We start from the raw sequence: 23,045 nt of genomic DNA on the forward strand, positions 1-23,045 counted from the left end.
CAACTGGCCTCTGCTGCTCACAAAGCCTAGCCAACATGTGCAGCATAAAGTTTCAAGCATGGTGATGTCGCACACCAGTTGGCGAGCCGGCACTTGCATGTGCTGCTGCCGCTCTACCAGAGCATCATCAGCTACAGCCGACTTGAAGAAATATGAGCTGATGCGCCGTACCATGACAAGAAATTCTGGGAATTCTGGGTAGGTTTTCAGAAACCGTTGAACTACCATATTGAGCATGTTGGCCAAGAATGGAAGGTGTGTTAGCTTGCCAAACTTAACAGCCGCCACCAGGTTACGCCCATTATCACACACAGCCATGCCATTTGTAGATTCAATAGCGAGAGACAACAGATCTGTCTTGTCTGTTATTCCTTTCAGCTTCGCTGAGGCAGTGCTCCCAGCTGATGTGGACAATGCGCTCTGAGATAATACATGAGATGGAGGATAAGAAGGAGCAGGAGGGGGTTCAGGAAATGGTGTAAATGGTGGAGGAAACCCTATCAGAAGTAGAGCCAGCAATCCGCAGCATCAGTATCACATGCGCCGTGCCAAGGTGGGACTCTGCCCAGGCCTCCACAATGGTACTCAGTGTGCTGTCAGTGTCAGGTAAATGTAGCTTCCCTGTCCACAAGCGTTTGTCGATGTGTCAGTCGTTAAGTGGACAATCCCAGAAAGTGCATTGGTAAGGGCACAGGTGATGTTCCTGAACACGTGCTGGAACAAGGTGGTACAAGGCGGGGACGCTACACCGGAGAAATAGTGGCGGCTGGGGACCGAGGGACGGCTGCCACCATGAGTCGGCGGAAATCTTCCGTGTCTACCAGCCTAAATGTCAACATTTCCATGGCAAGCAGGATGGAAATATGCCTGTTAAGCATTTGGGTGCGTGGCTGGGAACTTTCTTTCCAGTTCACCACCTGACAGCACCATTGGAGGACGTCGTTCTTACCTTCAGTGGGACAGGAACAACAAGCAGTTAAAAGGACCCTCCCCAATCCACCCACCAGTGTTTTTTCTGTCCCACTGTGGATAGAAACGGCAAGCTTCTCCTCCAACGGTGATGTGCAGGTGGTGGAGATCGAGGGGCCCAGCCTTTCCCTTCCCCATCGCGAATATCTGCTGCTGATACCTGTCATGGGGGGTCCCTCAGCCTCCCCAGTGTAGCGCTGCTCCTGGGGTCGGGTCCACTTCCTCCGTACAGGGGGCTCTCAGTCCGGGCGCCTGTTCGCTGGGGGGTGAGTGCGGCTTCCGGCAGCGTCCGCTCTCATCAGCGGCGGCAGCCTGCATGAGCGGCGCGTCCGCCTCCAGGAACAGCGGTCGCGTCACTTCCAGCCGCGATGAGCTTTGGAGTGTGGAACGCCAGCAGCGGCGCCGGCCTCAGGAGAGGCCTTTGAGGCACGGTCACCGCATGGAAGCGGTATGGAGGGCAGGATCAACCAGGTAAAAGCATAAACAGGGGATGGGGGTCTATATGCCGCCGGCCATCCTGATATGGAGCACCCGGCTAAAGTATCTCCATAATGGAAGAGACAGCCAGACCTGAAGGGCTAGACCAATCTCAGGGGCACATGAGTTAGCTAATCAAAGCCATACCACAATGCGTCCTGTCCATCCCCATATACCCCTATTACTAGGATCTCTATGTATTTTAGGCAGAGCCTTCCATCCCTGCACCTGAAAAGAAAAAATCTGGAAAAGTAAATGCCCCATTTTGTGCAGCTAGATTTCCGGAGAACTGGCCGAAGCCACTCTGCAAGTCATGCACATCTAAAATCGTTGGAGAGAACAGACTTCTTTATTAACCAATATGAGAGCAATGATACATCAGGAGGTTCAGGCGTTCATCTCGAGCCTAAATCTTTCCCAGACGAGCCAGACAGAACCGCAAACCTCACGGAAAAGACCAAGGGAGTCCAGTCCTTTTTCTGAGGAAGAAGATTCGGAAATTTCGGATCAGGAAGGAAAAGAAAAACCATTAGGAAGAGGAAAGAGATATCTCTTCTCGGCGGTAGATACGGATGAACTCCTACATGCAGTACATAACACTATGCAGTTACAGGACACTCCAGAGGAAACCTCAATTCAAGATGAAATGTTTGGCGGTCTGCATGCTCAAGTCACAAATGTATTTCCAGTTAATCATATCCGTTCCATGATATTAGAAGAATGGCAGGAAGCGGAGAAAAGACTAGTAATGCCTAGAGACTTCAGACTCCGTTTACCTTATACCGGTAATCCGGAGGATATTAAAGTTTGGGATCAAGTTCCCAAAATAGATGTGCCATTAGCAAAAGTGGCTAAAAAGACGGCAATGCCGTTTGAAGACTCCTCCACTTTAAAGGATCCAATGGATCGCAAAGCAGATGGACTGCTCAGGAGAACTTGGGAATCCTCGTCAGCTATAATACGGGCCAATATAGCTGCATCCTCGGTAGCCCGGTCCATGCATTTATGGATGGACGATTTGGAAGAACATCTCAAAGCCAAGACCTCCAGAGATGTTATTCTCAAATCCCTTCCGTTGCTAAAACTCGCTACAGGTTTTATGGCGGACGTTTCAGCGGAATCTGTACGATTCGCCGCCAGAAGCGAGTCTTTGTCCAATGCGGCCAGAAGAGCTATCTGGCTACAGACTTGGTCTGGAGATATCCAATCAAAAAATAAGCTTTGTGGAATCCCATTTTCAGGGAGTAAAGTGTTTGGGCCTATTCTAGATGACATATTAGAAAAAGCTTCAGACAAGAAGAAAGGGTTCCCTGAAGATAATACAAAAAAGTACCAGCCCTTTCATAGAGCCTGACCTAGTCAGAAGACAGACTACAGGGGAAAGGAATGTCCGGGAGGTGGTCTTATCCCAAGGGTGGAAAAGGTAGAGACTCCATCTTCCCCAGTACAAGTACAGGAAAGCCAAATAAATGACATCAGTGTGGGAGGTCGGTTACAAAAATTTCCAGGGGGATGGCAGAAAATATCCAAAAACCCATGGATTCTGCAGGGGATTGCTCAGGGATACAAATTAGAGTTCTCCAGCCTATCTGTTGAAGTAATGGCTAAGCAGAGGAACTCCATCCGAAGGAGGACCTTGTCAAAGGTTGTCAGAAATTTTTGGTCCAGGATCGGTCTTTCATTCCCCCTTTTTGGAATCAAGAGCCTTTAGATCTAGACTGTCCTGGACAAGCCTTCCACCTGGTTGGGTCTGTAGGAAACATATGATCCCTTGTTAGTCTCCTACTCAGAAGATTTGATTGGCCAGCTGTACTGTCTTCGTGACACGGGCAGGGATACTGGTAGGTATACCACAAGAGATTCTACCCGGTTAATCTGCCAAGTGGCAGAATGCAGGGCTGCATCAAGCAGGTCAGGAAAAAGCCGTCTCCTGCCATCGTCGTGCAGAGTAGAAAATTAGGAACTCTCGATCCACCATCCTCTTAACAGGGAAGTGGAGAGGGATCATCCACCTTCTTGCATCATCTGCTAAATAGTGGTGATGCAAAAAGGGGAGGGGGGGTGCTCGGATGCCAAAAAGGGTGCCTCTGTACATCCACATAGTTCAGGTCCCCGGGTGGACAGGGCAGGTTTGTCTGGCGTTAGGCCTGGATGCAGAAGAGGATACATGGAGGCGACACTCCATGTGCTCGTCTGTTGATGGTGTGGGGAGATCGGTGCCCTTTAAAAAGGACCCGTCGCCCTTAAAAATCAGACCAGGCATGGCAACGCATGTAGAGGCTTCTGTCCAGTGAATCGCTTATCCTGATTGTATGGCAAATGCTCTATGAGGGACACTGCGTAGTGTAGAGCAGAACTGGAGTCCTCATCAATGTACAGAGATTGGTTGATATAAATAGGGTCCATCCTTTTCTAAAGCTCTGGCAAGTTCAGATCCAGGGCAATATCCGATCCATATTCAGAGCCTTGTTCTCAGCAAATCATGAGAGAGATCAGGAAATGAAAACTTGCGTTTTCTAGATGCCTGTACGTTTCCAGAATACTTGCGGCCCCTGCTAGCCAACGACTCCCATGTAGGAGAGGGACCATGTATATCGGTCCTGAGAGCACTCCGAGCCACAGAGGGTACACGGAGGGATTCAATCTCTTGGTCAGAAACCGTGGATTGCGGTCAGTGACGAGGGGAACTAGGTACTCTGAGATAAACTGGCATCAGCTGCGGAGGGCTCCTGAGCTCATTTAGGTGACAGGCTTCAGATTGATCATGTGCCTTTAAGACCAGGGAATACTGGTCATGCGCCTTTAAGACCAAGTAATACTGGTCATGTGCCTTTAAGACCAGGGCATACTGGTCAGGTACTTCCTTAACCGGGTACTGATATAGAGTCGTTGTGCCCCTTTAATGCAAAAACGGTCGCCCCTGTGTGAGCCGGCCGGGTGGACCAAGATGGCCACAGGGAGTTGCATAGGTGATAAAAAAGCTTGCAGAGAGCAAAAAGCACCAATTCGGAGGGCGGAGCCACAGACAATGTGAGCGGAGCCTCAAGACTTCCATGAATAGGCCCAAGCCGGGGCCTAAATTTCTGCAGCCGGCGGAAGCGATACCAGCGGTAGAAGTGAGGGGCGTTGTAGTGGCCGAGAAAATCGAGCGTTCCCGTACCAGGTGAAAAGCGCCAGAAAAGTGGGCAGAGCCGCCTTAGCGCGCCATAGTGCGGGCGTGGCTTCCGGGATGCGGCCTACACATCGTCCGAAGCCGGGGGCTAAATTTTTGCAGCCGGCCGGAGCGTTACCTCAGGGAAGTGGGCCACATGGGAAGTGGCTGAGGCTGCCTGTCAGTATGTGATTATCCTGGTGCAGATGGATCCACTCACCATCGGTGCACGTTCCGGCATGGAACCGCTGCGATGACTGGGTTTCAGCGGCGAGGAAAGCGCGCGCACTCTACTGTTCTGCTGCAGGTGCAGGGATAAACCTCAAATCGACCATTCCTTTGTTAGGGAGGTGGAAAGGAACCGTCCGCCTCCATGTGTCATCCGCTTTCACAGTGGTGGGACAGTGGGGCCTGCTCGGACGCCAAATAGAGGGGCCTCTGTACATCCATGGAGTTCAGCCCCCAGGTGAACAGAGCCAGTTGTCCGGCATTAGACCTGGCTGCAGAAGAGGATACGTGGAGGCGACATTCCATGTGCTCGTCTGTTCAGGGTGTGGGGAGATTGGTGCCCTTGAAGGGACCCGTCGCTCCTAAGAATCAGCCCAGGCATGGCATCCCACGTCGCAGGAGAGGATACGGAGAGGCGACACTCTCCGTGCTCTCCTGTTGATGGTTCGGGGAGATCGGAACCTTGAAAGGCTCCGTCGCCCCATTCGTCCGTAGAAAAAATAAAAATCAAAAATGTAAAAGGTAAAAATAGAAGAATAAAGAGCTTTGGGTCTGAATAGCAGACCTGTCCGTGTGCCTCCTACTGACACTAAGCAAGAACTGGTTAGCTGAGAGCCAGCAGGAGGGTGTATACTGCAGGGGAGGAACTAACTTTCTTTGTATCAATTAGTGTTAGCAGCATACACCCGCGGTCTGTGTCCCCCAATGAGGCGATGGAGAAATCACCATTTTTTGTCTCAGAACTCTCTTTAAAAAAAATCCCTGACTGAGGAACCTTAACTGACAAAAATTCACAAGTATCGGTGCTCTGCTGAACAGTTGGCCGCCTTCTCCCTCTAGTCACCCCACTTCCTCTTCCTACCTGTTATGGTGCTGCCAATCCCTCCCCCTCAGCACTGCTGCCCTCGCTCTGCATGCCAGCTTCGCAAGTTGGGTCAGTAACCGTCATCCACCAACTCACCCTGGTCCTCCCGACTTGGTGACTTAACCTGATTTACTGACATTATCATCATCATCATCTTCTTCCCTAGACAAAATTTGCCTTTCCCCATTGTCATCTTCTGGCCATGGCTGCTCTAGGTTTTGTGCATCAATCAACATCAACTCCTCCTGTCCCTCTAGGAACATGCAGGGTGAGAGGCCACAAGTAAGTGAGGTTTTAAAGAGCTCCTCTGAGTCTCCTAGTGTAGGATCTCTAGTCTTCTGGACTCAACATGGTGGGAAGGAGGATTGTTATGATCTGGTGGCCTTGGAGCCGCATGGAACTTTCTCTGGAGTTGGTGGAACCTATACTGACCGCAAATCCTGATCTTATCGCAACTAGAAGTAGCTGTGGGGTGTGCCTAACAAACCCTAGACACCTCGACACATCCGGAGGACTAAATACCCCTATAGATGGAAATAGGAATTCTACCTTGCCTCAGAGCAGAACCCCAAAGGATAGGCAGCCCCCAACAAATATTGACTGTGAGTAATAGAGGAAAGACACACGCAGGCAGTTAACAGGATTTAGCAAAAGAGGCCACTTCTAGCTAAATAGCAAAGGATAGGACAGAATACTAAGCGGTCAGTAAAAAACCCTTCAAAAAATATCCACAGCAGATGATACAAAAAGTTCCACCATCCAACTAAAGATGTGGAGTGTATATCTGCAACTCCTGAGAATCCAACTAGACTGAGAAAACACTGACACACTTTAAGCTGGACAAGAAACAAATGAATAGCACAAAATTATTAGCACACAGCAAGTGTGCCACAGGAAAAAAAAAGCAAACACTTATCTCTGCTGAATTAGCAGCAAGGCAAGATGAACCAGACAGAGAACCTACTCCTCCCAGAACCATGGACAACTGGCAAGGACTAATGAATCCTGCACATCTAAATATCCCAGTCAGAACAGCAATCAGCAGATACACCTGGCCAAGACTGCGACTCAGGGACAACTGCATTCCCACCTACAACCACTGGAGGGAACCCAAAAGCAGAATTCACAACAGAGGATCAGGGAAAGGATCAAGTGATCCAGACTGTAGGGAGGTGAGCCTGGATCATGTGGAAGACTGGGTAGTGCTGGCAAGCATGCTGGTGTGGCTTTAGAAGTGGTATCCCTTGACTCCCTGCACAGTGGGACAGGAAGAGACTGAGAACTCTGGTGGAAGAGCGGGCCTTATGAAAGAAGGTCTGGGCAGTCTGGGAGTCTCCAGGGGGTATCCGTGAGCATGTTTACGAGCTCCGCGCACCAAGGGCGCCTTGGCCAGTCTGGTGCTATGAGAATGACCGGAATCCCCTCTAACTATCTTCTTCACCACCCTTGGGATCAAGGGGAGAGGGGGAAACAGGTAAGGAAACCGAAACTGGGACCATGGTATTAGCAGGGCGTCGTGGTCGATGGCCAGAGGATGCCGGGATCTGGCTACGAATCGAGGTACCTTGTGGTTCATCCGGGACGCCATGAGATCGACGTCTGGGGTGCCCCAACGAAGACAGATTTGATCGAAGACTGAGGGATGGAGAGACCACTCGCCCGCTGCCAGACCCTGGCGGCTGAGGAAATCTGCTGCCCAATTTTGGACCCCCGTAATGTGAACGGCTGATATGGCCAAAACGTGACGTTCTGCCCACCGAAGGATCTTTGCCGTTTCCGCCATTACCTGACTGCTGCGAGTCCCGCCCTGGTGGTTCAAGTACGCTACGGACGTGGCGTTGTCCGACTGAATGCGGACGGGGTGGCCCATAAGCAGGGACTGCCAATGGAGTAGGGCAAGGAAGATTGCTCTGATCTCCAGGAGGTTGATGGGAAGAAAAGCCTCCTGGGGGGTCCAGCGACCTTACGCTGTGAGATGTCGGAAGACTGCTCCCCATCCGAGCACACTGGCATCTGAGGTGATGACCTGCCAAAGAAGCGGAAGAAAAGACCTCCCTCTCAGGACCGAGGAGGACAGAGTCCACCAGGTGAGGGACTGGCGAACTTGGCGAAGTAGACGAATGGGGCGGTCCAGAGCAGTCGTGGACCTGTTCCAAGTGGATAGAAGGAACAGTTGGAGAGGACGGGAGTGGAATTGGGCGAAAGGTACGGCCTCCATGGAGGCAACCATCTTTCCCAGGACTGCCATACAGAATCGTAGCGAGCGGGGGGCTGGGTGTTTTAGAGATCGGACTGCCTTGCAGAGAACTTGTCCTTCAGGAGGAAGACCAGAGCCAAGTTCTTGTCGAATTCCATGTCCAGGAAAGACAGGCGCTGGGAAGGAATCAGAGAGTACTTGTCTCGGATGATAATTCAGCCGAGACGAGTCAGTGTCCAGAGAGATCTGGAGGTTTCGAGCACAGTCTCGATGGGATGATCCCTTGATCAAAAGATCGTCCAGGTAAGGGATAATGAGAACCCCCCTGGAACGAAGGATAGCCGTGACCACCGCCATGATGTTGGTGAAGACCCTGGGGGCAGACGCCAGACCGAACGGGAGAGCCGTGAATTGGTAGTGCTCTTCCTGGATAGCGAACCGAAGGTACCTCTGGTGCCGTATGCAAATGGGAACATGAAGGTACGCATCCTGACGCTCCTGTTGAGAAGAGGAGTTCGAAGTTTGAAATTGACGAAAGTGCCTAAAAGGCCTAGGGCCCTTTCTGTTGAAGAAACGCTTTGGCCTAGACTGAGGGAGGGAAGTGCTCTTTCCCCCAGTGGCATCCGAAATGATCTGATTTAGCTGAGTTCCAAAGAGTCTGGAACCCTGAAAGGCTAAGTTGGTGAGGGACCTCTTGGAAGTTGTATATGCACTCCATGCTTTCAGCCAAAGGACGCGGCGTACAGCTATGATGTTGCTACTTGTCCTGGCGGAACAGGCTGCTGCATCTAAGGAGGCAGCCAAAACATATTTGCCCGCGTGGCCAATCTGGTCTACCAGATCGGCCAGTTCTTGCAGAGAGGCCGAAGCCAAGATGCCTCGGCGAAGAATCTTGGCCCAGGCGGAAATGGCCTTTGCCACCCTAGTGGAGGTAAAACTGGGGCAGAGGGAAGCACCCGATGCCTCAAAAGCTGACTTGGCTTGAGTCTCAATTTGCCTGTCCGTCACGTCCTTAAGAGACGCACCATCTGGTAAAGACAGAACCATCTTGGAGGAAAGACGGGAGACCGGCGGATCCACTTTTGGAGATTCTGCCCATTTGGCAAGAAGGTCGGCGCTAAAAGGCCAATAATAATTGGTATAAGACCAAGTGTTTTATACCCGGGAAGAGCTTTTCAGGATCCTCCCAGTGTTTAGACAGGGTAGACTCAAACTCCTCGTGATTGGAGAAGGAGCGAGAAGGACGTTTCACCCGCTTAAAAGACGGAAGGATCCTGGGAGGGAGCCTCGTCCCGTTTAAGTTTCAGGGTTTGAGAGACAGCCGAGATGAGACTATCCACGATTGCCTGCATACTGGAAGTCCGGTCTGAGTCAGACCCGGACTGAGAATCTATATCCGACCAAGGTCCTCCTCCAAAGAGGGGAATTGGGAAGAGGAAAGCAGCTTGGGAGCTGCCGAGGGACCCAGAGAGCTGGAAGAGGAGCCAGACAGAGACCTCTTTCTAGAATGGGCGGCAGGAGTGTCCTTTTGAGGGTCGATATCGGGTGCATGCGAATCGTCATGAGGGACAATCGGGGCACTGGTGGCTGCGGATAGCTGTGGAAGTCATTCAAGCGCCAGGACCAGAGACTCAGATATCTTAGTCAGGTCCGAGACCGACTGGAACATAGCAACTGCCCACTCTGAGGGAGGGGGAGTGCATTCATCCCAAGAATCGGAAGCTTCTTGCGGGGAAGACATGGAAAGAGGACTGCAGGACTGGCAGAAAGGCGATGACTGGCCTGCTGACCACTTTTTCTTGCAGTGTGAGCAAGCGTAATGAATGATGGTGGGCTTAGAAACAGAAGCCCAGGTAGAGTTGGACATATGGAGGCTGGTGCGCTCTATAGAGAAAAGTTTGGACAACTCTGCCAGTGTATGTATAGAATACTGCAGGTCTGCCTGCGTATGTTTAAGATACTGCAGAGGAGGGCTGGTAGGATATAAATGTGAAAGTCTACCGTACAGGATAGGGAAGCTGTGCGTTATCTGTGTCCCCCGAACAGTGCGGCTTCCAGTGAGGTAGCTGAAACCAAGATGGAGAGGGAGAGCAACCTCGTGAAGAAGGAGGTATGGGAGACCCTGGATTGGTCCGGCGGTCGAAGGGGTACGTGCCCCAAGGGAAGTGCAACCTGTGATAGGATATCCCTGGGCGCCAAAAAAGTGCGGGCGAGAGGGGGCATGGCCGCCCAGGCCGAGTGCCGAAAGAAAACGAAAGTAAAAGGAAAGTCGTGCGACGCGCTGGAAAAGACCGGTAGTGAATACGCGCCTGATATAGAGCACGAGAAAGAAGAAACAGCAGGGACTACAGGGTTGGAGCACTGACGGGTCCAGGAGGCGCGCAATTTAAAAATAAACGAAATCCCGGGCACATCTTGATTACCTTGCTTGTCTGGCACACATATAAGCGAGGGTCGTCCAGGGGCCCAGGGGAAGGGTTGAGAAATGGATGGCCCAAGACACACCCACTGACCGAGTGGAATGAGCCTTAATCCCTGCTGGGACAGAATGACCTCTGACTCGGTAGGACTCCTGAATAGCCGAACGAAAGCGGAAAACCCTTTCCTTGGTCCTTCCGGGAGCACGAACAGGGCATCTGACCTGCGGAAAGAAACTGTCCGCGAGACGTATCTCCTAAGAGCTCTCACTAAATCCAGTGTGTGAAGGGCCTTCTCGATGCGATGTACTGGTGCCGGACAGAGTGACAGAAAAACAATCTCCTCAATGAGATGAAAAGAGGAGTCAACTTTCGGTAGAAAAGACAGGGATGTTCTCAACACCACCTTATCCTGATGAAAATTCAGGAACGGAACTTGAGAAGACAAAGCCGCCAGCTCGGAGACTCATCTAATAGAGGTGACCGCAACTAAGAAAGCAACTTTCCATGAAAGAAAAGACAGGGAAACCTCCTGTAGAGGTTCGAAAGGAGCCTGTTGCAAAATTCAGAAGACCAGATTAAGGACCCATGGTTTCAACGGCATCTTAAAGGGGGGCACCCGGTGGGAGACTCCCTGAATAAACGTCTTGACTTGTAAACTGTTGGCACTCCTGCGTTGGAACAGAACAGATTAGGGCTGAAACCTGCTCCTTGAGAGAACTAAGGGTGAGACCGAAGTCCAAACCTGTTTGTAAGAATTCGAAAATGGAAAAAAGAAGAGAACATCCCTCGGTCGTTGCACCATGAGAAGAAGGTCTTCCAGGTGCGATGATAAATACGCATAGATGAAGGCTTTCTAGCGCTGATCATGGTAAATGGGGCCCTGAGACAGCAAGTCTGCGCAATTCGGTAATCGCCAGGGAATGTCGGCGACTAGTTGAACGAGTTCCACGTACAATGCCTGGCGCGGCCAATCTGGCGCAATCAGGATTACCGGTACCCTCTCAGCTCTGATCTTCTTGATAGTAACATAGTAACATACATAGTAACATAGTTAGTAAGGCCGAAAAAAGACATTTGTCCATCCAGTTCAGCCTATATTCCATCATAATAAATCCCCAGATCTACGTCCTTCTACAGAACCTAATAATTGTATGATACAATATTGTTCTGCTCCAGGAAGACATCCAGGCCTCTCTTGAACCCCTCGACTGAGTTCGCCATCACCACCTCCTCAGGCAAGCAATTCCAGATTCTCACTGCCCTAACCGTAAAGAATCCTCTTCTATGTTGGTGGAAAAACCTTCTCTCCTCCAGACGCAAAGAATGCCCCCTTGTGCCCGTCACCTTCCTTGGTATAAACAGATCCTCAGCGAGATATTTGTATTGTCCCCTTATATACTTATACATGGTTATTAGATCGCCCCTCAGTCGTCTTTTTTCTAGACTAAATAATCCTAATTTCGCTAATCTATCTGGGTATTGTAGTTCTCCCATCCCCTTTATTAATTTTGTTGCCCTCCTTTGTACTCTCTCTAGTTCCATTATATCCTTCCTGAGCACTGGTGCCCAAAACTGGACACAGTACTCCATGTGCGGTCTAACTAGGGATTTGTACAGAGGCAGTATAATGCTCTCATCATGTGTATCCAGACCTCTTTTAATGCACCCCATGATCCTGTTTGCCTTGGCAGCTGCTGCCTGGCACTGGCTGCTCCAGGTAAGTTTATCATTAACTAGGATCCCCAAAGGATCCCCCCCCCCTAGGATCCTTTGATGACTCTCGGCAGTAAAGGAAGTGGGGGAAATATATACGGAAGCAGAAAATGATGCCACGGGAGTACGAGAGCATCTGCCCCGATGGCTGCCGGATCGTGGGACCGAGCTGTGAAGTCGGGAAGTTTGGAATTTAGCCGTGAGGCCATCACATCCACATCCGGAATTCCCCAATGACAGCATATCTAGTGGAAGATCTCCAGATGGAGAGACCACTCCCTGGAGTCGATGCCTTGACGACTGAGGAAATCTGCCTCCCAATTGTCCACTCCCGGGATGTGAACTGCAGAAAACAGAGCGGTTTTCCTCGGCCCATCGGAGGATGTGGCCCACCTTAGTCATGGCTGCCTTGCTGAGGGTTCCCCCTTGGCGGTTGATGTATGCCACGGCAGTGGCGTTGTCGGACAGAATCCTGATTGGGCGACCCGCCAGGAAGGGAGGGAATTGGAGAAGCACCAACCTGATTGCCCAAATTTCCAAGATGTTGATCAGAAGATGTGATTCCTGGGGGGACCAGCGGCCCTGAGCAGTGTGATGAAGGAGCACCGCTCCCCAGCCTAGAAGACTGGCATCTGTTGTCAGAACTAACGAATGTACTGGAAGAAATTACTTCCCTTGATTCAGGGAGGATTTCACTGTTCACCACCTGAGAGACTGACTCGCCGGGGAAGGAGGAACCGACGGTCGAGGGAGAACAGGTTCCTGTCCCAAACAGCCAGGAGGGCATGCTGTAGGAGGCAGAGGTGTAATTGAGCAAATGGAACCGCCTCCATATCCGCTACCATCCTGCCGAGAACTCTCATACTGAAGCAAAGAGAGTGAGTGCAAGGCTGAGAGCGTCTCGCTATAAAACCGAGATCTTTTCCGGGGGAAGAAGAACCAACCCCCGGGATGAGTAGAGTATCATTCCTAGAAGGGAAATTCGCTGAGACAGTACTGGGGAAGATTTCTTTTTTTTTTTTTGAAGTTCATCTTCCAACCTAGGAGAGAGAGAGTATTGTGATGTTCACGGTCTCCCCGCAAGTGCGGAAAGAGGGGCCTTTGATGAGGATATCGTCTAGATACTGTAGCACCACCACTCCTCAGGTGTGGAGTATGGCCACGGCAGCCGCCATGACCTTGGTGAATACCCTGGGGGCGATGGCGAGGCCAAAGGGCAGAGCAACAAATTGAAAGTGATCTTCCTGAACTGCGAAGCGAAGAAACCTTTGGTAAGAAGATAAAATAGGAATGTGGAGGTATGCTTCCTGGATGTCTATAGACGCCAGGAAGTCGCCTTTTTCCATGGAGGCGATCACAGAACGAAGCGATTCCATTCGGAACCGTCGCACCCTGACGAACTTGTTTTTTAGGTCCAGTATGGGCCATACTGTACCGTCCTCCTTTGGAACAATGAAGAGGTTTGAATAAAAACCTTGAAACCTTTCGCTTTTTAGAACCGGAATATTAACTCCGTCCTTTCTCAGAGAGCTTATAGCTTGGAAGAACTGATGCTTTTGCCCTGGGAGGGGAAGACAGGAAAAAAACGGTTTGGAGGACGGGTAAGAAGTCTATCTTGTATCCGGAGGACACTAGGTCGTGGACCCACTCGTCGTGAACGACCAAGAGCTACGTGGCACTGAAGGAAAGCAGGCGGCCGCCTATTTGAGGGTGTTTCCCGGATACCACAGGGAGTCCTTGTGTGGAAGATCTGCCCGTTCTGGAGCCTCTGGATCCCGTCTGCCTAAGCCTTTCTTTCCATTAAGGGGAAGGTTTATAAGAGGCCTGGGAACCTCTGTCTCCACGTTGTGCCCGGCCGGAACCGGGAGATGTGGAAGTAGAGGACCAGTTTGAGTTGTAACGAGAAAAAAAAAAAATAAAAATAAATCGGGACCGAGCCTGTGGTTGCAGGTTCCGAAAGGGCCGAGAGGGTCTCTGTTGTGGAAGAAATTTTACTCTTCCCTCCAGTGGCGTCGGAAATTAATTGGTCGAGCTTTTCGCCAAAAAAGACGACCACTCTGATATGGTAGAGAAGTCAATGACTTTTTGGAAGCAGAATCCGCACGCCAGACCCTGAGCCATAAGGACCTCCAGATGGTGATGGCGTTTGCTGCTGCTTGAGAAGCGCAGTTAGCGGCATCCAGGGACGCGGTCACTACAAAATCTCCAGCTCTGGCTATCTGAGTAGCAAGGTCTCAGGGTGAAGATTGGTATCCAGCACCGCTGAAGACAAGACCTCAGCCCAGTGGGTCATAGCGGCAAAAGATGGGAAGAGTGCGGCTGCTGAGGCTTCAAAGGCGGAACGCGCCATATTGTCGATCGGTTGGGTTTTTAATAGAGGCGCTCTCCGAAGAGGATAAAACAGATTTAGTAGCCAGGCGCGATCGGGGGAGACTGCCACCAATCATTTCTTGGATCCTGGGCAAAAGGATATTTTGACTCCATGGGCTTCTGCCCTGTGAATCGTTTATCTGGACGGATCTTGTGAGAATCAACGATTTCCTTAAATTCGGGATGAGTGGCGAACACTCTGTGAGCTCGTTTGGTGCTCTTAAAGGACACTGCATGATCAGTTTTAGATAAAGGTTCCTCCTCAAGCTTCAAAGCCTTATTCACTGACTCAGAGAGTCGAGTCTCCTGATCGTGATGAAATTCCTGATCTAGGGACGCATCAGAATCGCCCTCTGAAACAAGTTCTCTACTGGCCCCAATGGAAGAGGAGCGAGAAATGCAACTCTCAGAACCCGAATCCCAGTGATGGTCTGGGGATATGGCATGAGTCCTTTTCCTGGAAGAGCGAAAGCTCCTTGGCAAGGTACGACCTCTGGAGTACGAGGGGTTCTGACGATTGGAAGCATCGTCCGTAATAGTGCCCTGGTTAGAGGAAGGGTCTCGGAACGAGTCTAACGCTTTTGCCAGAGATGCCATAGACTGGGAAAGGGAGGAAGCCCACTCAGGGGGACTAGGCTCACTAGGTTCGGTATCAGTAACAGGTGGTTCCTGAGCAGTCACCGGTTCACAAGCTGTGCATAATGCAGTATTGTGACCCCAGGGTAATGACACCTTACAAGAGGTGCATGCCGCGAAAAAAACAGTGTGGGTCTTCCCAGACTTTTTGTGAGGCTTTGATTGAGACATAGCATAGCCTTGGGGAGAGCGCTTACTAACAGGGGAAGGGTTAAGCTATGTTTCTGCAGCTTACCCAGGTCCTGTGTCTTGAGTCCCCAGTGTATGCACGGAAATCGCTCGTCCTGAAGGCTGTGATTCAAAAGGCTGGAGCAGTGCTGCAGCATCAGCCCTGTGGGTGTACCAAGACGGCCGGCTGAGATCAGGAAGTGAGAGCGCTTCTCAGGGAACGAGAAGCACCAGAAAGAGTGGGCGGCGGCAACTGCTGCTGGGCGTGGCCAAAACTCCGGCCTGTATGAAGGGGAAAAGCCGGGGGCTAAATTTAAAAACCTGCAGTTGCGGCCTGCAGCACCGGGACCCGCTATTAGCGCCATTCTTAAGCTACACTCCTTCATTGAATTGCCACATTGCGGACCACCCACGGACACGGGCTTTAAGATGCAGACCTCCCATACCCCGGGTACCAGGAGACCCCAGCGCCTCGGCCCCCGCAGTGTACTCACGGTAGATGCGGTGGGCCGGTGCTCAATCCACCGTCGCCATAGTCAGGGAGGGGGTGGAGAGCTTAATCCGCTATATCAGTGATGATGCAGTGGGGGGCTGCACGGACGCCATACATATTTATGTCCGGCTATGCACCTGGCTCCAGGAGAGGTAGATGGAGGGCTTCTCAATGTGGTCGCCTGCTATGGAGGGGGAGGTGGGGGGGGGGGGGGGGGGGGGGAGATCTGAACGCGAAGGAACCGTCGCCCGTAAGGTGTGCTCAGGGCTGGCATCCAACGTTGCAGGAAAGGATACGGGAGGGACGCTCCACGTACTTGCCTGTTGATGATTCGGGGGAGATCGGAACCTAGAAAGGATCTGTCGCCCCCATTCGCTCCGTTAAGGAAAAAAAATAGAATAAAAAGTAAAAAATTAAAATAAAAACGGTGGAGTCTGAAAGACTCCAGTGCCTCCTACAGACACTAAGCAAGAACTGGTTCACTTATAGCCAGCAGGAGGTGTATACTGCAGGGGAGGAGTTATTCTTTATGTGTTACCTTAGGGTCCTCCTAGTGGCAGCAGCATAGCACCCATGGTCCTGTGTCCCCCAATGAGGCGTAGGAGAAAGCAATGTCTGACTTTCATTTGTTCATTTTCATAGATTTTTTATTTATTATTACTTTTGTCAGATTCAAGTTATTTCTGTGACCATTGTGGATTTTTATGTCATTAAACGAGGAGTACAGATAGATAGATAGATAGGATAGAGAGAAAGACTCAAAAAAGAAGCAGCACTCCACTGCTTGATAAAGGCTCAGATGGAGCTAAAAACGTCGCCCGGCTATGTAAGTCGATTAAACCTTCCACATTTTTCACTGAAACTATGGAGTGCTGCCTCTTTTTTGAGTCTCTGTTAATCTGGTGCAATCGTTGGACTGGTTGCTTGAGGCCCTGCACCTGAAGATAAATACTAGTGTTGTGCGGTTCCCTTTTTCTACTATATATATACATTTTGGGATAGGATCTAAGCCAGGGGTGTCTGTTATGATCCGGTGACCTTGGAGCCGCATGGAACTTTCTCTGAGTTGGTGGAAACTATAATGACCGCAAATCCTGAACTTAACTCCGCAACTAGAAGTAGCCGTGGGGTGTGCCTAACAAATCCTAGACACCTCGACACAGCCAGAGGACTAAATACCCCTATAGATGGAAATAGGAAATCTACCTTGCCTCAGAGCAGAACCCCAAAGGATAGGCAGCCCCCCACAAATATTGACTGTGAGTAGTAGAGGAAAAGACACGCGCAGGCAGGAAACAGGATTTAGCAAAAGAGGCCACTCTAGCTAAAATAGGAAAGTATAGGACAGAATACTAAGCGGTCAGTATTAAAACCCTTCCAAAAATATGCACAGCAGAAAATACAAAAATTCCACCATCTAGCTAAAGATGTGGAGCGTATATCTGCAACTCCAGAGAATCCAAAAAGACTGAGAAAACACCGACACAATCTAAGCTGGACAAGAGAAAACAAATTAATAGCACAGAATTATTAAGCACACAGCATGTGTGCCACAGAAACAAAAACCAGACACTTATCTTTGCTGAATTGGCAGCAAGGCAGGAGGAACACAAAGATCCAAAACCTGCCATGGACAACTGGCAAGGACTAATGATTCCTGCACACCTAAATATCCCAGTCAGAACTGCAATCAGCAGATACACCTGGCCAGGACTGCAACTCAGGGACAACTGCATTCCCACCTACAACCACTGGAGGGAACCCAAAAGCAGAATTCACAACAGGTGTCAAACTGCATTCCGAGGGCTGCAAACAGGTCATGTTTTCAGGATTTCCTTGTACTGCACAGGTGATAATTTAATCACCTACACAAATAATGAGTTGGTGATTAAATTATCACCTGTGCAGTACAAGGAAATCCTGAAAACATGACCTGTTTGCAGCCCTCGAGGAATGCAGTTTGACACCCCTGACAATGGGGATACCCCTTTAATACACAAAAGAACCCCTTTTTATATATAAAAAAAAAAAAAAAAAAAAAAAAAAAGAAAGATTAAAAAAAGAAATAAAAGAACGTGGAACTGAAGGACGACCATTTACTTTAAGCCTCTGGCTAGCTTTCAAGGAATAACTTTCTAGAAAGAAGCTTTCACAACTCGTTCCGAGATTTATAGCCTTGGACAATTAGGGAATACTTGCTTCCAACTTTACTCCCGAGCACTAATGCCAATGTATATTCTAGCTGAAATTGCAACAAGACTAAATAAGCTAAAAGCATTTTCTATTTTTTTTTTTTTACGCCTTTTCCATTTTTTTGTGCATTTTGTTTGTCACCCGGTGTCACGCTAACAATTCCCCATTTCAGTCTGCGGTACATTATACAGCGTGATAAGATGGAAAAAAAAAACTCTTTTTTTTGTTTGTTTCCCCAAGGGTAAACTACTTCTGTTAAAAGCATCTTTTTTATGCGATTACACTTTGCGAAATACCGCTAATACTACTCAAAGAATTAATATACCCGTTCTTTAAATCGGAAGAGGGAGGCGGAGGAACCATATTTGTTTCAATTTGGACCCATTCTAATAGTGTCCCACGTGTAACGCAGGAAAGTGTTGTAAACGCTTTAGGACCACTTAAGGTTCCATAAGGGATTTTTATATATTTTTAGGTCAATCGCGCATTTGGTAGAAAACGTCTGCAAGATGTCTTGATTGCTATAGTCAACGCTTCTATCATACTTCATTGTGAAATTGACAATTTAGAATAAACTTTTAAAGGGCTAGACTTGTCTGAAACAAAAGGACTTGCACATTCCTGTTCAGAACAGGTTTTCCCGAACAGTAACTTCAAGTTTATGTTTGCCATAACATGTGGAATATCTGCTAAAATTATTATAAAAGCGAGTTTATAAACTTAATCAATCCAATATTTTGCAAAAAAAAAAAAGATACACACACACATATATATATATATATATATATATATATATATATATATATATATATATATATATATATATATATATATGTATGTGTATGTGTATGTATATATATATATATATATATATATATATATATATATATATATATATATATATATATATATATATATATATATATATATATATATATACACACACACTGTTTTGCAACTTTTCATTTCTTCAATGCTTAAAAAATAAAGCAACTTTTCTAAATGTCTTGATTTAAAAAGCATCCTGTTTTGTGTCTACAGCTTCTTTTCAGGCTTTGCGTCTCCATGGTGACAGACTACAAAGACGCCCTGTAGTCAGACCTTGAAGTCATTGCTGCAATATGTTCCTTTCATCCCCCCTTCTCTTGACAATTCAGATACTAGAGGTACTAGAGGTAGAGATACTATTGAGACAAATTGAACTTTTGCATGGAAACACTCAGCTTTACACAGGAGCTGTATACACTAAACAGTAAGATATATTCAGCATTATTTGCAAATTATTTTAATAAAAAACATCTCTATGAAAAAGTCACATGCTTTATAAATGTAAAAGGTAAAAAGTTGTGCAACACCACAGTCAACTTGGGATGATGTAGTCAGGATATAATGAGCACGACCATCTTCAGACATTTGCGACAACTGTTAATTGTTACTTCCATCTAACATGGCGAACATACGGCGAGCGGTATTACCGATTAATATATCAGAGTCAGAATAAAGAGCAAACCTTGCAGGTCGTTCCTGTTGCGCAACTGACTGAGCACAGGCCGGAAAAAGCGAGATCTGAGAGGTATCCCATCATCCTTCATAGTCTTCATGAGCGCGTCCGACAAGTCTAAAAAGGAAACCAAAAAAAAAAGAAAAAGAATAAATATCCCATGCATGAAAGCTAATTCCTTATCCAGTTATCAAAAATCCACAATTTTAAGTAAGTGACGAGAATCCTAAGTTATCTTCATGAATGGATGAGGAAACAGTGATGAGGAGGCGCAAGAAAGTAGGAGGGACGAGGCCAAGAGAAGGCCATGGAGGATCAGACACAAGTACGTACCTTTATTAGAACTTCTCAAAGCGCATTGCAACAGGAACTCCATGGGCTGTTTGTGCATATCTGCCGCCTGAAGCTGCTCCGCACACTTTTTCAGAATGCTGACCGGCTAACAAGAAACAAAAATATTGAATAAAAAATGGATAGATTGACGGTGCCCAAGAGAGCGAAAGCGCAGAGAGACGGGGCCCAAGAGAGAGAGAGAGAGAGAGAGAGAGAGAGACGAGGCGCGAGAGAGAGAGAGAGAGAGAGAGAGAGAGAGAGAGAGAGAGAGAGAGACGAGGCGAGAGAGAGAGAGAGAGAGAGAGAGAGAGAGACGAGCGAGAGAGAGAGAGAGAGAGAGAGAGAGAGAGAGAGAGAGAGAGAGAGAGATGAGGCGCGAGAGAGAGAGAGAGAGAGAGACGAGGCGCGCGCGCGAGAGAGAGAGAGAGAGAGAGAGAGAGAGAGACGAGGCGCGAGAGTGAGAGAGAGAGAGAGACGAGGCGCGAGAGAGAGAGAGAGAGAGAGAGAGAGAGAGAGAGAGACGAGGCGCGAGAGAGAGAGAGAGAGAGAGAGAGAGAGAGAGAGAGAGACGAGGCGCGAGAGAGAGAGAGAGAGAGAGAGAGAGAGAGAGAGAGAGAGAGAGAGAGAGAGAGAGAGAGGCGAGAGAGAGAGAGAGAGAGACGAGGAGAGAGAGAGACGAGGAGAGAGAGAGACGAGGAGAGAGAGAGAGAGAGAGAGAGAGAGAGAGAGAGAGAGAGAGAGAGAGAGAGACGAGGAGAGAGAGAGACGAGGAGAGAGAGAGAGACGAGGAGAGAGAGAGAGACGAGGAGAGAGAGAGAGAGAGAGAGAGAGAGAGAGAGAGAGAGAGAGAGAGAGAGGAGAGAGAGAGAGAGAGAGAGAGAGGCGAGAGAGAGAGAGAGAGAGAGAGACGAGGCGAGAGAGAGAGAGAGAGAGAGAGAGAGAGAGAGAGAGAGAGAGAGAGAGAGAGAGAGAGAGAGAGACACGAGGCGCGAGAGAGAGAGAGAGAGAGAGACGAGGCGCGAGAGAGAGAGAGAGAGAGAGACGAGGCGCGAGAGAGAGAGAGAGAGAGAGAGAGAGAGACGAGGCGCGAGAGAGAGAGAGAGAGAGAGAGAGAGAGAGACGAGGCGCGAGAGAGAGAGAGAGAGAGACGAGGCGAGAGAGAGAGAGAGAGAGAGAGAGAGAGAGAGACGCAGAGAGAGAGAGAGAGACGAGGCGCGCGAGAGAGAGAGAGAGAGAGACACGAGGCGCGAGAGAGAGAGAGAGAGACGAGGCGCGAGAGAGAGAGAGAGAGAGAGAGAGAGAGAGAGACGAGGCGCGCGAGAGAGAGAGAGAGAGACGAGGCGCGCGAGAGAGAGAGAGAGAGACGAGGCGCGCGAGAGAGAGAGAGAGAGAGAGAGAGAGAGACGAGGCGCGCGAGAGAGAGAGAGACGAGGCGCGCGAGAGAGAGAGAGAGAGAGAGAGACGAGGCGCGCGAGAGAGAGAGAGAGAGAGAGACGAGGCGCGCGATGAGAGAGAGAGAGACGAGGCGCGCGAGAGAGAGAGAGAGAGAGAGAGAGACGAGGCGCGAGAGAGAGAGAGAGGGCGCGAGAGAGAGAGACGAGGCGCGCGAGAGAGAGAGAGAGACGAGGGCGCGCGAGAGAGAGAGAGAGAGAGAGACGAGGCGCGCGAGAGAGAGAGAGAGCGAGGCGCGCGAGAGAGAGAGAGAGAGAGACGAGGCGCGCGCGAGAGAGAGAGAGAGAGACGAGGCGCGCGAGAGAGAGAGAGAGAGAGAGACGAGGCGCGCGAGAGAGAGAGAGAGACGAGGCGCGAGAGAGAGAGAGAGGGCGCGAGAGAGAGAGACGAGGCGCGCGAGAGAGAGAGAGAGAGAGACGAGGCGCGAGAGAGAGAGAGAGAGGGCGCGAGAGAGAGAGACGAGGCGCGCGAGAGAGAGAGAGAGAGACGAGGCGCGCGAGAGAGAGAGAGAGAGAGAGACGAGGCGCGCGAGAGAGAGAGAGAGAGAGAGACGAGGCGCGCGAGAGAGAGAGAGAGAGAGACGAGGCGCGCGAGAGAGAGAGAGAGAGAGACGAGGCGCGCGAGAGAGAGAGAGAGAGAGAGACGAGGCGCGCGAGAGAGAGAGAGAGAGAGAGACGAGGCGCGAGAGAGAGAGAGAGAGAGAGAGAGAGAGAGAGAGAGAGAGAGAGAGAGAGAGAGAGAGAGAGAGAGAGAGAGAGAGAGAGAGAGGGCGCGAGAGAGAGAGAGAGAGAGGAGAGAGAGACGAGGCGCGAGAGAGAGAGAGAGAGACGAGGCGCGCGAGAGAGAGAGAGAGAGACGAGGCGCGCGAGAGAGAGAGAGAGGGAGAGAGAGAGACGAGGCGCGCGAGAGAGAGAGAGAGAGAGAGAGAGAGAGAGAGACGAGGCGCGCGAGAGAGAGAGAGAGAGAGAGAGAGAGAGAGAGAGAGACGAGGCGCGCGAGAGAGAGAGAGAGAGAGAGAGAGAGAGAGAGAGAGAGAGAGACGAGGAGCGCAGAGAGAGAGAGAGAGAGAGAGAGAGGCGAGAGAGAGAGACGAGGCGCTGCGAGAGAGAGAGAGAGAGAGAGCGAGAGAGACGAGGCGCGCGAGAGAGAGAGAGAGAGAGAGAGACGAGCGCGCGAGGAGAGAGAGAGAGAGAGAGACGAGGCGCGCGAGAGAGAGAGAGAGAGAGACGAGGCGCGCGAGAGAGAGAGAGGGCGCGAGAGAGAGAGACGAGGCGCGCAGAGAGAGAGAGCCGAGAGACGCGAGAGAGAGAGAGAGAGACGAGGCGCGAGAGAGAGAGACGAGGCGCGCGAGAGAGAGAGACGGGCGCGAGAGAGAGAGACGAGGCGCGAGGCGAGAGAGAGAGACGAGGCGCGAGAGAGAGAGACGAGGCGCGAGAGAGAGAGACGAGGCGCCGAGAGAGAGAGACGAGGCGCGAGAGAGAGAGACGAGGCGCGAGAGAGAGAGACGAGGCGCGAGAGAGAGAGACGAGGGCGCGAGAGAGAGAGACGAGGCGCGACGAGGAGAGAGAGACGAGGCGCGAGAGAGAGAGACGAGGCGCGAGAGAGAGAGACGAGGCGCGAGAGAGAGAGACGAGGCGCGAGAGAGAGACGAGGCGCGAGAGAGAGAGACGAGGCGCGAGAGAGAGAGACGAGGCGCTGAGAGAGACGAGGCGCGAGAGAGAGAGACGAGGCGCGAGAGGAGAGAGAGAGACGAGGCGCGAGAGAGAGAGAGACGAGGCGCGAGAGAGAGAGAGACGAGGCGCGAGAGAGAGAGAGACGAGGCCGAGAGAGAGACGACGACGAGGCGCGGGAGATGAGAGAGAGACGAGGCGCGAGAGAG

At 50.3% G+C, this 23,045-nt stretch overlaps 1 protein-coding gene across 1 annotated transcript in view; it reads right to left on the minus strand.

The window, feature by feature from the left end:
* The window catches only part of LRPPRC (leucine rich pentatricopeptide repeat containing), a 179,083-nt gene that overhangs the window by 136,423 nt on the left and 19,615 nt on the right, over positions 1-23,045 (minus strand). Inside the window, exons 10-11 of the mRNA XM_069768609.1 lie at positions 19,715-19,820; positions 19,391-19,498 (exon numbers count right to left, since the gene is read on the minus strand). Coding sequence (XP_069624710.1) covers positions 19,391-19,498; positions 19,715-19,820 — 214 coding nt within the window. The remainder of the gene's footprint in view (positions 1-19,390; positions 19,499-19,714; positions 19,821-23,045) is intronic.

The sequence above is a fragment of the Ranitomeya imitator genome, chromosome 5, assembly GCF_032444005.1.
Source record: "Ranitomeya imitator isolate aRanImi1 chromosome 5, aRanImi1.pri, whole genome shotgun sequence".
NCBI lineage: Eukaryota > Metazoa > Chordata > Amphibia > Anura > Dendrobatidae > Ranitomeya > Ranitomeya imitator.